The sequence below is a fragment of the Bubalus bubalis genome, chromosome 4 (assembly GCF_019923935.1).
Source record: "Bubalus bubalis isolate 160015118507 breed Murrah chromosome 4, NDDB_SH_1, whole genome shotgun sequence".
NCBI lineage: Eukaryota > Metazoa > Chordata > Mammalia > Artiodactyla > Bovidae > Bubalus > Bubalus bubalis.
In genome coordinates this window covers 7201789-7217791 of record NC_059160.1, presented here as the reverse complement: position 1 = coordinate 7217791, position 16003 = coordinate 7201789, and the positions used below count along the sequence as shown (strand labels likewise).

At 43.4% G+C, this 16003-nt stretch overlaps 1 protein-coding gene across 5 annotated transcripts in view; it reads left to right on the top strand.

The window, feature by feature from the left end:
* Window positions 1-2387: 2387 nt before the first annotated feature.
* Window positions 2388-16003, top strand: part of MEI1 (meiotic double-stranded break formation protein 1) — a 56116-nt gene continuing 42500 nt past the window's right edge. For 2 of the 5 annotated variants that reach the window (XM_044942495.1, XM_044942494.1), the window contains exons 1-8: window positions 2392-2829; window positions 5298-5421; window positions 6244-6294; window positions 8379-8452; window positions 9960-10065; window positions 10581-10784; window positions 12208-12338; window positions 15521-15635. In XM_044942495.1, the coding sequence (XP_044798430.1) occupies window positions 2659-2829; window positions 5298-5421; window positions 6244-6294; window positions 8379-8452; window positions 9960-10065; window positions 10581-10784; window positions 12208-12338; window positions 15521-15635 (976 nt within the window). In that variant the 5' untranslated portion in view covers window positions 2392-2658. Of the gene's footprint in view, window positions 2830-5297; window positions 5422-6243; window positions 6295-8378; window positions 8453-9959; window positions 10066-10580; window positions 10785-12207; window positions 12339-15520; window positions 15636-16003 lie in introns of all 5 variants that reach the window. The other 3 variants (XM_044942497.1, XM_006068909.3, XM_044942496.1) reach the window with 3 other exon arrangements.

The following is a 16003-nucleotide window of genomic DNA, read 5'->3' as shown; positions in this document are numbered from 1 at the left end:
CACTCTCTTCTTTCACTTTCATCAAGAGGCTCTTTAGTTCTTTGCTTTCTGCCACAAGGGTGGTGTCATCTGCATATCTGAGGTTATTGATATTTCTCCAGGAAATCTTGATTCCAGCTTGTGTTTCTTCCAGCCCAGCGTTTCTCATGATGTAGTCTGCATAGAAGTTAAATAAGCAGGGTGACAATATACAGCCATGACGTACTCCTTTTCCTATTTGGAACCAGTCTGTTGTTCCATGTCCAGTTCTAACTGTTGCTTCCTGACCTGCATACAGATTTCTCAAGAGGCAGGTTAGGTGGTCTGGTATTCCCATCTCTTTAAGAATTTTACACAGTTTGTGGTGATCCACACAGTCAAAGGCTTTGGTATAGTCATGTCCTGTCCTATTCCAAGTTAATTTTGATTGAGGTAGTATGCTCAAACAGCCTTTGCTGCTTGAGGAAGGGGTGGTACTTTGCACTGGACACTAATATTCAGGTCTTTTTGAAGGACCTGAGGGAAGAGATCTTTACCACTAAGTAGCTGCCCTTCTGGGATTCTGCTGTCCATGTATAGATCTCATGGAGAAAACATTTCTACCTCTTCAGTTCTCAAACACTGGTTCTCAAGTCATTAGAAGCTGGAAAAAACAAGGAACTGTTTGCCTGCTCGTGCCTAGGGCTTCCCAGGTGGTGCTAGTGGTAAAGATCCGACCTGCAATGCCCAAGACATAAGAGACGAGCATTCGATCCCTGGATCAGGAAGATTCCCTGGAGGAGGGAATGGCACTCCACTCCAGTATTCTTGCCTGGAGAATCCTATGGACAGAGGAGCCTGGTGGCCTACGGCCCATAGGGTCGCAAAAAGTCGGACATGAATGAGCACGCAGTGTAGTCCTTCTGACTTATGGCCTCCAGAACTGAGAGAATAAATTTCTGTTGTTTCAAAACACCAAGTTCGTGGTAATTTGTTAGAGTAGCCATAGAAAACTAATATACCCCAATATTTAGCAGCTTAAAGCGACATTAAACTTTTTTTTTTGCCACACCATGCAGAACACAGGATCTTAGTTCTCCAAGCAGGGATCGAACCCATGGCCCTGCATTGGAAGCCCAGAGTCTTAACCACTGGACCACCAGGGAAGTCCACAGGAGCATTTCTTAACTCATAGTTTCTGTGAATCAGGAATCCAGGCACAGTTTAGCAAGATGACCTTGACTCAAAGTATCACTTACCTCCTTCAACGCTAACAGCTTGCTGGGCATTTTTGTGCTAATTAAATTCTTGTAGATTGACCGATTTGGTTAATATATTTAATAAACCAATTTTTCTTCTTCAGGATTCCTTTTGGGCTCACAAAATTGCAAGTACTGTGCAGCTCTCTGTAGAGGATATTTTAAGGGGATCACCTTAGAATCTCTGAGAGAAAGGCGTCACCTTAGATTGTTTGAGAGAAAGTTGTCATGTAAATTTAAAATAATAGTGCTGACAGTTTTTCGATAAAAATCACTGAGATCATTTACTTTTTTAATAGCACAAATAGATTGTTTCCTTTCCTTTCTTTTTCAAGGCTAATAACAGCGCCTTTATAAATGCTTTTCAACCTTCGGCGTGGTGAAGCTGAATTCCTGCAAGTTACAAGAGCAAACATCATCTTTTAGGATTTGAAATAGCTCAACTGGAATTCCATCACCTCCACCAGCTTTGTTCGTAGTGATGCTTCCTAAGGCCCACTTGACTTTGCATTCCAGGATGTCTGGTTCTAGGTTGGTGATCACACCATCGTGATTATCTGGGTCATGAAGATCTTTTTTGTATAGTTCTGTGTATTCTTGCCGCCTCTTCTTAATATCTTCTGCTTCTGTTAGGTCCATACCATTTCTGTCCTTTATTGTGCCCATCTTTGCATGAAATGTTCCCTTGGTATCTCTAATGTTGTCAAAGAGCTCTCTAGACTTTTCCATTTTATTGTTTTCCTCTATTACTTTGCCAACAAAGGTCTGTCTAGTCAAAGATATGGTTTTTCCAGTTGTCATGTATGGTTGTGAGAGTTGGAGTATAAAGAAAGCTGAGTGCTGAAGAACTGATGCTTTTGAACTGTGGTGTTGGAGAAGACGGAGAGTGCCTTGGACTGCAAGGAGATCCAACCAGTCCATCCTAAAGGAAATCAGTCCTGAATATTCATTGGAAGGACTGATGCTGAAGCTGAAACTCCAATACTTCGGCCACCTGATGTAAAGAACTGAGTCATTTGAAAAGACCCTGATGCTGGGAAAGATTGAAGGCAGGAGGAGAAAGGGACAACAGAGGGTGAGCTGGTTGGATGGCATCATCACCGACTTGATGGACATGAGTTTGAGTAAACTCCAGGAGTTGGTGATGGACAGGGAGGCCTGGCGTGCTGCAGTCCATGGGGTCGCAGAGAGTCGGACACGACGGAGTGACTGAACTGAACAGAACTGATAAGAGCAAACAGCTTTGAGCTTAGACGTACAAAGTGAGTCCTGAGTGAGTCCCTTCACCTGCCTTTAGGTGCCGCTGCTCTCCTGAATTGCCAGGTACTCGGTTTACGCAGGCGCATTACCCTCGTCGTGCGCCCACGCCGAGCTCTGCCAAGTGCGCTTGCGCATAAACTTGGCGGGAACAGTGCTGTCGCGGTAGAACGCCAGTCGAAGGATGGCTGTGAGGGAGGCGGCGGCAGGCCTTTCCGGGCCCGGGAGGGACGAAGAGGCGGCGCTGCTCTTCGAGAACGCCCATTACCGGCACGATTCGCGCTGGCTGCTGCCCGTGTCCCCACGCTGCTGCCTGGCCTGCGCGCTGGAGCTGCTGCCGGAGCCCGGCGTGTCGGTGCGAACTGGGTCCCAGCATTTCCCTCACCAACCAGGCCCTCCCCTCAACGGAACAGGTCGCCTGAACCTGACGCACCTCCGGGGAAACTAAGCCGGGCCCCCGCCTGGTTAAATCTGGCTCCTACCCAGACCCGCCCCTCACCCTACCCCGCAGGCCGCCCAGCAGCCTCTTTCATAACGAGGCCCTGAGCTTGGCTCTGCGCCTCATGTGGGCCCACGCTCTCCGCACTAAATCCAGGGCTCTCAGGGCCCTCCAAGACTCATTGGCACGCGCTCCCAGCTTTCCCTCTGCCCTCCTCTCAGCCGTCCCGCCCTTTGCTGCCCCTCCCCTTCTCCGGGGTCCAGCCTGCGCTCGGGCTACCTCCCGCTCGAGCGCCCGCGCAGCCTGTGGGCCGGGCGCACACACCGCGGGGCCTTACTCCCTTCAGCTTTCTGAGGGGAATGTGAGGCGCGGGCGCCTTGGGCTCTGTGGCAGCAGGAACGACGAGCGGATGCTATGGGCGGGCGGGAGTGGGGTGAGGGGAAGACCTTTCTGAGAGGCAGAGCCGGCTGGAGCATGATCTGCCCGCTCCCTCAATGTCTGCCACTTATGCTGTGAGTTTTTTGTCCGTGGACACCTCCAAGTAGAGTTCGGGAGATAACTTGTTTTTCAGATTCTCAGGAGCAGAACTCTTACCATGGGGTGGGTGGGGAATCAGCTAGATCAGCGGTCCTCAAGGTTTTGCTCTGGGGATACCGTTCCACTTTTTAAAACTGTTGAGGACCCCAGAGAGCTTTTGTTTATTTACTGTGTTGAAAGTAACAAAGTTTAAGATACTCATTTAAAAATAATAGTAAATCCATTAATATTAATGCAATTCTTTTTACTTTGACGAAAAAATAGGTAACATCCCATTTACCATTTTGACTCTTTTAAATGTACAGTTCTGTGGCATACATGCTTTTCAAAATGGAAATAACTACTTTCAAAACAAAACAGATAATGGAAGGAATGTCTGTTTCACATTTTTGCAAATTTTGTAAATGGCTGATTTAATAGAGGACGGCTAGATTTTTGCATTTTATCTGTTGTGACATATCTCCTTGGAAAAACTCTACTGTACACTCAGTAGAATAAGTGAAAAAATCAAATAGCATCTCAGTATTATATGGAAATAATTTTCATCTTGTGGATCCTCTGAAAGGATTTTGGGCATGCTCAGGGTCCAAAGACTATACTCTGAGAACCGCTGGACTAGCTGATAACATCTATAATATCACTGAGGCTAAAGTTCTGAGACTGCCATTCTTGGACAGTGAGAGATACAAAGATGAATAAGACAGTGAGGTATGGGAGAAAATAAGAGAACACATTTCTGGGAATTTAGAAGCTGCACATGTTTATGGTAAGTGCTGTTTGGTGGGATAAGGAGCGAAATTAAGGAAGTTTTTTTAAGAGGAGGAAGCATTTGAATTACACTTGAAAAGATGGGTGATATTTGGGCCAGAGGAAATGGGGGAGCTTTTTCCAGGAGGTGGGATTAGCAAGGATGAGTTTGGGGAGGTCATCAGAATGTGTTTGAAGGGCAATTGAGGGAGGTGATATTGGAGAGCCAGGGTTTAGATCAGTTCAAGAGTTTGAATCCAAGCTAAGGCTTGGATTTAATCTAGCAGATGAAGGAATGTCACTGAAATTTTTTGAATAACTCATTTAGGTCACTAGCTTAATTATGTGGGAAGAACTGGTGAAGTTCACGAACAAGAGACTTGTAATAGCACAGGTTAGAGGCAGTAAGAGATGCAACTTCACCTTTTATCAAACGTACTTGTCTTAGCTTCATTTTTCACCAACTGAAGGGGGGTAATGTAGTCGGTTGTACCTGTGTTCATGTTCTGTCCTCAGTACACCCTTTTTTTTGATCTATCTTTTGTTACTGTCTTGAACACTTTGCACAGCTGCTCCCCAGTTCCCTGTATAGGGAGGCAAATTGAGTGTGAAGATTTATGTCTACACTGAATGGAAGGATGCATTTTTCTCTACCTACTTCAGTAAGACTTATGAGGGTCCGCAGTATCATTCTCATAGACTATGGAAAGAGCCTTGGACAAGACCTAGTTGGATACTTAGATTTGAGTCCTTGGCAAAGTCTCTGACCCTCAGTTTTCTCATCTCCAAAACAGCAATAGTAGTACCTTTTCCTGCTTGCTTTACCAACTCAGTTAGGCTTAAATGAGCTAGTAGACAAGAGAGTGATTTGTGAACAGTAAACTGCTCTGTAAATATATTGTATTAGAAACCTTAGTTCTTGTATCATCCTTTGTTTGAACATGTGGATTCCTGTGTGTAAATGATGCCTCTTTTCATACTCCATAGTTCAGATGATCCCGCTGGTGTAATCTTGTAATTATATTTGGAAATTATACTTGTTTGGGTTCAAAACAACTGAGACTTGGTTGCTATTGAATATTTATTTCATCTGCCCCTAGTTGGTGCGCAAGAAGCACGTGCTGTCCGGCTTCCTAGATGCTCTCATGAAGCATGCCTCCCTGGTTGTGCAGCTGGTGGCTCAGGATCAGAGAGTCTGTATCCACTTCGTAAGCATGCTTTTCGGTGAGACTGAAAAGGAAACCTGGAGTGAATTTTGCCTGTATACTTTGTACATTTGTTTTTGGGGTCTTGGAGAAATGGTCTTGGAATGATAGTTTCCACTGTTTGCAATGTAAAAGTTTAACTTACTAACAAATTATTTTGTTATAATGGTGAATAAATGTCCCCTTCCTAAGATACACGATGCATTGTATTGTAACTGGCTTTACTATAGCTCAGGTGTTATTAAAAGTGTGAAGGTGGATGTGTTCTTTTAAAAAATCTAGACTGTCTGGTCTTTGAACAGGATTAATAGTCAGATCTGGAGTCTGCTGATCTGACTGTGACCTTGATTGAGTGACTTCTTTTCTGTACCTTTAGTTTCTTCATGTATAAAATAAGATGAATTAAAAAGTCCCTTCTCTTAATACAGTTATAATGTCCTATGGAATGAGCCCTTTCAGGGAGGAAAGGAGCCAACTTAAATTGAATGCTTTTCTCTGCTAGAGGCTTTTCAGGCTTTCAACTGCCAAAATATTCTTTTAAGGGAGAGAGGATGATCCCCAAGGCTCAGGCAGGCCTTAGCTAACAGCTGGTAGAACTGGGATTTTACCCCAGGTCTGTTACAGACTCCAGAACACACAGTTTTTGTACTGTGCCACACTGACTATTTTTATCCTTTTAAAGCCAGAGAGCTGTTATTGAAAATCTGGGGTTTGGTGCTGAGGATAGAATTTAGCTGGGACATTGCTTAAAGCTGCTATTAGTCTTAGAATTCATAGTGTGCCTTTCTGGATTTGTTTCTCTTTTAACTGTTAACCATCCCCCTCTTCCTTCTGCTCTAAGGACTGTTATGTAATGTAGAGGATGGGAGCATAACAGACCTCTGTATTGAAGGTAAGGTAAAACTCTGTGTTCTCAGCATTTGAAGCCGGGAATATTACCCTGAATTGCAGCTCTGACTATTTGAGACCTGGATGAAATTTTCTATTTTACAGACAGATAAAGAAAACTCAGTTTTTAATCATTAATTCTGCATTTTTTTTTCTTGGCACCTACTCTGTGTCAAGTACTGTATTAGATACTAGTGATATATCTGACATAATTCCTGCCATGTAAGAGTTTACAATCTGGAGGAGAGGTTAGCTGGTAAATAGCAACGGCTGATAAGTGCTATTACAAAGACATGTACAAACTCTGCTTTTTTTACATTAGTGTTGGGTGATTGGAAGTTGTCTGCACATAGATGGTATTTAAAGCTGTGGAAGTGTCTGAATTTACCTGTAAGACTCAAGAAGAAGGAAGACGAGCATTGGGATGAAAGGATTCTTGCAGAAAGAACAAAGAACTGTATCAGTTAGGAGTCTAGTGAGGAAACACAAACCACTCAAGTTATTTGAACAGAAAAAAGAACTTTAAAGAATTATTAACTAGGTAACTAAAGGCAAAAAGAGAACCAAGTTTTCACCAAGGTAGCAATTTCTGAAAACAGCTGCCACCCCTGGGACTAGGGAAGCAAAGGGAGAGGTTGAAATTATTAAAACTTACAAGTTTGGAGGAAGGACCCCATATATGAAACTCAGACCGCTGAGGAGAGGATGCTGCTTGGCTGCTGCTGGCTCCATGACCATATAGCCATAGAGTTAGCAGCTGTAACTGCTAGCAGTTGTAACAAATAAGTCAATATGATCTGTGTGTACTTTTGACCATCTCTCAGTATAGAGAGTGTAGATAAACAAATGTCTCACTTGAAGTTCGACCACTGGCATGAGTGGGGAGATCTCCCTTTGCCATTTTCCTCAAGGCTGCCCTGTTGTTATTATTTAGTCACTAAGTCATGTCCGACTCTTTGAGACCCCATGGACTGTAGCCTGCCAGGCTCCTCTGTCCATGGGATTATCCAGGCAAGAATACTGGAGTGGGGTGCCATTTCCTCCTCCAGGGGATCATCCTGACCCAGGGATTCAACCCATGTCTCTTGTTTGGCAGGTAGATTCTTTACCGGTGAAAGTGAAAGTCACTCAGTTGTGTCTGACTCTTTGTGACCCTTTGGATGGTACACTCCCTGGAATTCTCCAGGCCAGAATGCTGGAATGGGTAGCCTTTCCTTTCTCCAGGGGATCTTCCCAACCCAGGGATCAAACCCAGGTCTCCCACATTGCAGGGGGATTTTTTACCAGCTGAGCCACAAGGGAAGCCCCAAGGCCACTCTAGAGTGGAGCTATAATCCTAAAGCCATCTGCTTCTGGTAGATGCCAGCATAGCTTGGAATCCTCTGGAAACTTCATGAGGTGGTGAGCACTAGATGGAGATTGCAAAGCTAGAGGGAGAAGGACTTGCTCCTTCCTCACTATTTGCTGTTTACTTCCTGCCTTCTTTCTGTTTCTGTCAGTGTTGTTCTAGAATGCTTCTTTACTCAGGGAGTGGTGGAGTCTTCCCTCAGCAGCAGCCAAATCTAGTTTGCCGCTTCCCCCACACTTGCAGAGCAAGCCTCTTCACTCCTCATCAAAGACACCAGCAGAAGCACACAAATGATTGTATAGAAGGATAGGTTTGGGGTTGAGTGATAATATTATTGTCAATTATCAGCACAAGAATTAACTCATAACTCTTTTTTAGTATATGAAGTAGCAAATTCTAAGGAAGGAAAAAAGTGGAAATAATATAATGATAGTAGTTTTCAACCTTGGTTTCACAATAGACTTACCTGGGAAACTTAAAAAATATCCAAATGCTTAGACTCTTTCTCTAGAAATTCTAATTTAATTGATCTGGGATGGAATTGAGCAGTAGTTTTTATTTTTTTTAAAGCTTCCTAGATTATTGTAATGTATTGCCTTGTTTTGAACCATTGATGATAAAACAGTTAAGAATGGAGGAGATAGAAAAGACTAATGCCAATTAACACAAGCAGATGACTTTGATTAGAAGTCTGGGCCTGGGGTTGTCTTCTGGTAAGTAATGGTATTGTGTCTGTTCAGTCCTTATCCAGCTTACTACTCAGCTGAAGTTAGAGCAGACCATTCATTGCCTTCTGGATGAATGTCACAAAGAGGTCAGTAAGTATCCGTGGGTTCTTGAGTACCTCTTGGAATCCTCAGATGTCAGAGCTGGGACAGCCCTTCTTTGGATAGATTGGAAGATTGAATCTGGAGAGGAAAAGGGACTTGCCTGAGGTCACAGAATCAGTGGCAGAACCAGAGCTGGGGCCTGGGTCTTCTGCTCCAGTACTCTTTGTAGCTTCCTCCCTTTCGCTTTTAGTCTCCCAAAGTCTACCTCCATGTTGGTGAAGTCCATTTTCTGGCATAATCATCCCACGGCCATTCTCTTAAATATGAACATATTTCCTTCAAAAATTTTTTAAGGAAATATGTTCACTATGTCTTGGCTTAGTATTTTTGTTTGGTTTAAGTTGTATACAGTATTTTGTATTGAAGGCATTTGTTTTTATCAGCATCTAAAGTAAGCACTGAATAGTTATATTTAACCTGCTTTCTTCAATGTAGTCAAAAATATCAGTTAAACAAGCAGCTTTTGCATTGTGTTTAAGATATAGGAATAATATCAGAATCATTTTTTTTGCAAGAGAAAGACATGTTTATTCAACACCATTAAGAGCAACATTTAATTAAAAAGTGTTAAATTATCGTCATTATAATTGCTCTGCATGTGATTAATATATAAGATTACATTTATAAATTATATTTATAAATATCAATGCATCATTATGGTGATGCCCCTTTATATACTGTAGGCATTGTGTTGGTGCTTCACATGCAATATCTCATTCAATCTTCTCAGCAACCCATTGAGGTTGGTACTATTACTAATTCCCATCAGAAGAGTTAAGAATTTTACTTAAGGTGCTATAGCTAGTCAATAGAAAAGGTGAAATAAATACTATTGACTCTCCCTGAAAAGCATCAAGCATGTATGCATACTCAGTTGCTTCAGTCATGTCTGACTCTGCAACCCTATGGACTATAGCCCATCAGGCTCCTCTGTCCATGGGATTCTCCAGGCAAGAATCCTGGAGTGGGTTGCCATGCCCTCCTCTAGGGGTCTTTTCAACCCCGGGATCAAACTCATATCTCCTGTGCCTCCTGCATTGCAGGCGGCTTCCTTACCCCTGAGCCACTAGGGAAGCCCCAGGCATCAAGCGTAGTACCTGACAAATAGAATGTTCAGTAATAGTAGCTATAATAATGATAATAATAATAATTTTTTGCAATGAACTAGAATTCCATTTTTATGATGTGTCCAACTTTCGCCCCTCCAGTTTCTGGCTCCATAGGGGGCAAAATACGCTAATTTTAATTTAGTTTAACAAACACGTACTGAGCTATGTACTGAGGATTCGAAGAGAAATCTGATTTGGTCCCTTTCCTCTGGGGTTTCCCAGTCCAATAGGGGCAATTGATACTTAGCTAAAGAGGCTGGTTACTAACTGTTGTGAGAGACACAGGCAGTACAGGCTTTGGTGTGGATAGGGCAAGATGAACTTTGGTGGGAGATCTGTTCTCATCCTAACTTATAGAAAGGAATGTGTTCACTTTCTGTAGCTGTGTAGCATGCCCTCCATGCGAGGCAGCCTGGCCACCCTGACCCTTCTTGGCAAGTTGGTAGATGCTGTCCCTGCTCTGGCAGACAAACTTGTGATGGAACATGGTGAGTGACCTCTGGGGAAGAGCTGCTTCTACACTTTCAAGAGCTGCTTTGATCACACTTCCATCTGGGAGGAACATTCACTGTGTACACCTGGAAAGACATTACTTTCCTTCCATAGGCTTCAGTTTCCTCATCTGCAAAATATGCTTTATATTGGCTAATTGGGGAAAAAAAGTATTGCTCAACTCTGGTCTTGGGCTGTTTCTATTCACTATTTTAACACAAAATAATTAAGTATCTACTATGAGTCTTTCAGATGGGAGGAGGAATTAATTCTGGAATGCAGAAGCACTTTCTATCAGTAAAAGGAAATAAGTATCTCATAGAGGATTTATCCAAGGGTAAATCACTTAACTTCTCTATGCCTTGGTTTTCTCTTTTAGGTTCCCAGAAATCATGTATTGTGGGGGATTATAGGGATTACCATGACTACCCCATTCAGGGCAGTAGTTTGGAGTGTCATCTAGCAGTTGACTTGTGAGGTTCCCTTGATCCCTTGGTTGTTTTCTGGATAGGTGACCTGATGGAGCATCTGTTGAGAGGTTTAGTGTACCCCAATGAGGGGGTGCAGGCTTCTGTCTGCTACCTTTATGGGAAGCTGTACTCCTCCCCAGTTGCTGCTGAGATGCTTTTGGGCCATTTCCGGGAGAAGCTGTGTCCTCTCTTCCTTTCCACCATGAATGGTGCCCAGACAAAGGAGCTACAGATCAACTGCTTGGGTAAGATGTGGGACTGGAGAGAAAAGAGAAAGCTTTTGAGATTTTTTTTTTTTTTTTTTGAGGATTTGAGATGCAGACTCATTAGCAGTGGGGAGGTTTGCTGCTTTGCACGGGGTAGAAGTCATGGATTTGGGAGATAAGAGGCACAGACTGTGAAAGATGCCTCATGTTGGTGTGGTATCTTAAGAACGTCACCTTTGCAAGAAGAGGAGGAAAAGTGGGACAGCAGTTTTTTTGCCTCTGGTCTTTACTGCCTGCCCTGGTGCATCCTGTACTTGCTGCCAAATTAATCTTCATACTGCATAGCTCGCGTCCCGTCAGTTTCCTATTTGGAAAATCATCTATGGCTTCCTCTGGCCTCCAGGGTGAAGTCCAAGTTTCTCTTGTTATTTGAGGCTCAGTGTACCCTTTCAACCTCTCCTGTTAACTTCCTTACATAAATACACAAAATCTATCAAATGCTTTTGAGCAGGGAGCTTTCGTATTTTGGATAGAGGAAATGGGCACTGGTGATTGGGTGCAGACCTGTTTCAGAGCAGGGGCTACAGGGAAAAACATAGTCTGGGCAACAACAATTTATTTTCACAGTTTGGGTCGAGAGCTCTGTTTTGAACAGCTCAGCCATACATAGAGAGTGTTCATTCTGAACCAGGACCCTGTCTGGGTTTGTACAGATGATTAAACCCATGCTCTAATCTGGAAATTCATAGTCCATTGTGGAGGGCAGATGTGGACAATTAGAATTAATTGTGGTGTGTGCTGTCATGGAGATTGCAAAGAAAAAGGTGGGATTCTATTCAACGTAGTACTCTAAGTCCTGCCAGAACAATTAGGCAAGAAAAAGAAATAAAAGGCAGAAGTAAAGGAAGGAAGTAGTAAAATTGTCTCTGTTTTCAGATGATATTACCTTATAGGTAGAAACCCCTAAAAACTACACTGAAAGAAAAGAGAAGTCGCTCAGTTGTGTGTGATTCTTTGTGACCCCATGTACTGTAGCCTACGAGGCTCCTCTGACCATGGGGTTTTCCAGGCAAGAATACTGGAGTGGGTTGCCATTTCTTCCTCCAGGAGATCTTCCCAACCCAGGGATTGAACCCGGGTCTCCCGCATTGTAGGCAGACACTTTACCGTCTGAACCACCAAGGAAGTCCAAAAAACTACACCAAAAACTGTTAAAACTATTAAATGAATTTAGTAAAATTGTAGGATACAAAATCAGTTGAATTTCTATATGGTAGCAGCAAACTACCTCAAAAATAAATTAAGAAAACTCCTATCTACAGTAGCGTTAAAAATAATAAAATGCTTAGGAACATCTATGGAGAGATGAAGAAACTTCTAGAAGATGTGTGAGGAGCCACCTTGGGTGTGTCCTTGTACCCATGCTGCTCTTGCCTCACTTTCCCACCCCTTTGTTGTCTAGGTTTGCTAAAGCAGCTGCTGAAGTATGATCTCTTTGTGTCCATGCTCATGAACAAGTCTGCGCTGGTGAAAAGTGCTGAGAGTGTTGAGGGGCCACCAGGAGAGACCCCACTGCCTTTGGTGCTCAAAAAGGTAGTTGTCCTGTGACTCCTGGTCTCTGGCTTCAGGAACCTGAATCTCCTGGGGCTTTTTCCTTATCCTTCTACGTAGGATTTCGGAAGTACTTTCTCACTGGCCAAAACAACATGCTATTGGAAGACTCAATGTTGGTTTTCTTTCAGTCGTGAATCTTTATGTTTGTATCCTCCCCTTTACATCTGGGTTGTCTGAGAATGGAGAATACACCCAGCTGTGGAAACAAAGCCACCTCAGTTGTTTTGGGGATTATTCAAGCTTCCCAGCTTGGTACGTGGAGCCCTCTTTCTCTGGGCCCAGCTTATCCCTTCAGCCTTACTTGCCTGTCTCTTCTATCCCACAACCCAGCACTCCAGCCAGATGCAACTTCTCCCTGGTCCTGTATATTCTAGGACCTCCTGTCTCTGTGCCTGTGCAGATGCTCTTCCCCTTTGCCTTTAAAGCCTTTCCCCTCTCCTTGGTCTGATTCAGCCTTCAAGGCCTATAGAGCTCCCCTGTCCCCTGGCTCCTTTAGGTAGAATGTGCCCTCTTCACAGTGCTTACCTCACCATGTTGTGGTTGATCAACTGGGAGCTTCTTTAGAGCAGGACCTGAGTCTGACTGTCTCTGTCCACAGTGCTCAGCACAGGGCTTGGCAGAGCTGCTTATCCTCATCTGATACCAGGGATATCACTCACTGACTAGACTGTGGGACTGCTTTTGTGGAAAGGAGGAGGTACCTTGGTTAGAAACGGGAAAGGGACAGTTAGGATTAGGTAAGGTAGGAATAAAAAAACCAGAGCAAACTGCCCCTCCTAACCTCCCTGGGACGCCTCTGGAATGGTCCACGCAGGGCCTGTGAACTCTCAAGAGCAAGTCTTGTGTCTTTGAACCACAAAATCTCATAGTGGGTTAATTTCTGTGTTCACTTAATTGCTGCTGTCCTGGAGTCCTTGGTGGTGTCTGGTTAGAACATTGCTGCTGGACTTAGCAGGAGCACAGCGTCTCGTGTCCTCACAGTGCACCAAGGCAGCATGAGAGTGGCGGGGACAGAGACTGGAGAGCACCTCCCTAGGGAGAGAGAGCTTCGTGGAGACAGGAATCTTGGTATGGAGCTCCTGTCCTCCATCCATACGTGGAGACTGTTTCTCTCTTGGCCATTTCGGATGATTAGTGTTTTATTTACTACAAGAATCAGCAAGTTTGGAACTTGGGTGAGGTGAGAAGGCACTTGCCTTAGGTGGAAAACTTAAGGCGGTGCTAAAAACTCAGCAATCAAAAAAAAAGTAAGAAAACCTCAGCAATCAAGATAAATAGTATTTTAATGCAGAATTTTAAAAAATCAAAGTTAATGCAAAAAATTAATGATGAACAAAATATCAAAATTTTAAATAAAGACTGGTCTGTATTCTTCTACTTCCATTCTTCCGTTGTTTTTTTTTTTTTTTTTTCCGGTCAGTCTAATCCCAACACAGTAAGGAATATACGTTTTAGGCCAAGAATCATTGCTTTGCTTAATGGTTACATGTCATTTTTCTAAGGCACTTTTAAAATACTGTAACAGCTCTCAAACTGGGAGACATTTTACCATTAATGGTATGTCATAGTTTAATTATAGCTCTTCTTTCTTAGTGGTACATAAAATAATGGTTTGCCTTTTATCACTAGGCATGACTGAAATACATGTCATTTCCTATATAAAAGAGAACAAGATAAAGATTAATATCTAGAAACTCCTTTATATGCAAATAGAAAGGCTGTTTATGTATCCATTTTTAAGTCTAACATAACTGAGATGGGTTTAAGTTTGTAGTCCTCAAGAAATGTGCAGCTTGGTCCTTTTCCTTTGAAGCTCTAAAATCATGCACTCTCTCCTCTGTCTTGTGCTGTTTTGCTTGTCATTTCCCCCCCAGAAGGCCAGTTTCTTCTATACTTAAAATCTCTGGTTGCATTTAACTCTTTCCTTGATTTCTGAAAGTGTTGTTCAGTTCAATTCTGTCACTCAGTCATATCCAACCCTCTGCAACCCCATGGAAAGTGTTTTAGGGACTCCTAATAGCTATGGTGTCTAGTAGGAGTTTGGATGTTATTCAGAGTTCAATGGAAATTCATTGAAATATTTTAATTAGAGGAGTAACCTGATTTAAAATTTTGATGAGGGAGGCATCTCAGTTGTGGAAAGACTCCTAGGTTTGGATGTGGCTGACCTGAGTGTCTGCCTGAGCTTTGCCACTTACGAGCTGTGTGGCCTGGCATAGGTAACTTTAATGAGCTTTCGTTCCTTCCTCTGTGTGTTAAGGGTCCCCGAGACCACTCTAGGTTCAATGACTCACTAGGAAGACTCAAGGATTCAGTGTACAGTTATATCCACAGCCGTGATCTATTACAGCAAAAGAATACCAAGCAAAATCAGAAAAGGGAAAGGTGTATGGGATGAGGTCTAGGGGAAAACCAGGCACAAGCTTCCAAGAGTCCTCTCCTAGTGGGGTCACACCAGATGCACTCTATTCCTCCGGCAATGAACTGTGACAGCATGTATGAAATGTTTAGCAGGAAAGCTCTTTAGAGTCTCAGTGCCCAAGGTTTTAATTGGGAGCTATCTGATTATGTAGGTATCCTCTGCCTAGCACATACCAAAATCCCGAATTCCCAGAAAGAAAGCAGGTGTGCAGCATTAACTGCATTGTTTGAACAAATGGTTTAGTAACAATGAGCCACTCTTACAAGTTCTGGGAGAATTGGGAACCCTCCTGAAATTCAGCTTCCCAGACTCAGTGCAGACAGGACTTTCTAAGGGTACAGTCTCAGGTCTGCAGTATTAACTCTTCCCTGCACACTCTGTAAAGTGAGGCTAATAGTAGAACCTTGCCTTGACACATCCCAGGTTTGTTACAAACATCAAAACTGGATGAGGGCTGTGAAAATAACTTCTGTCAGTGAAGGCCAGAGCATTCTTGGGGAGAGGTTTAGTGTTCTTGGAATGCCACTGTGTTCTTTTGTTCTATTTCACGCCTGCTGCTGTTCATAGAGACTCTTTTCCATAATCCACAGCTGCTCTCCTTGAATATCGTGATTACACCTGGTGCCAGTAGTGTGGGAGGGATTCAGAGACAATCAGGCTCTTGCCCTGAGGCACCCAGGTGCCTCCCTCTGGTCCTGTCTGTGTTGTGACTGGCACATTTTGCTGCCTGTTTCTCCAGCTTCTTCTCTCCAGAGATGAGACTCTGCAGGTGGCCAGTGCCCAATGTATAACTGCAGTATTAGTCCACTCACCAGCGAAGCACGCCCTGGCCTTCATCCACGCTGACATCCCAGGTGGGAGTCCCCTTCTAACTTTCTCCTCTGAGAACCCCAGAATTCTGACTGGAGATTTTCACGTAGCAGCGGCAGCAGCAGTTCTGTTGGGATTCTTTGTTATGCATACTGAAGGGACCAGCTGGTGGCATATTCATTATATATGACAGAGTCTAGGAAATACATCTCAGGAAATCTGAATCCTCTTTCGACAGATTTCTAACTGACCTTGAACAATTTGTTACTGATTTTTAGACCAGTCTAGGAATAAACCATCTAGAAATAAACATCTAGTGTGGGGTAGTAGAAAGACCTGTAGAAAAAAAGGAATTAATGTGTCTTGAAAGTTTGTGATGAGCCGGAAATATGCCCTGAGGTGCATTGTAAAT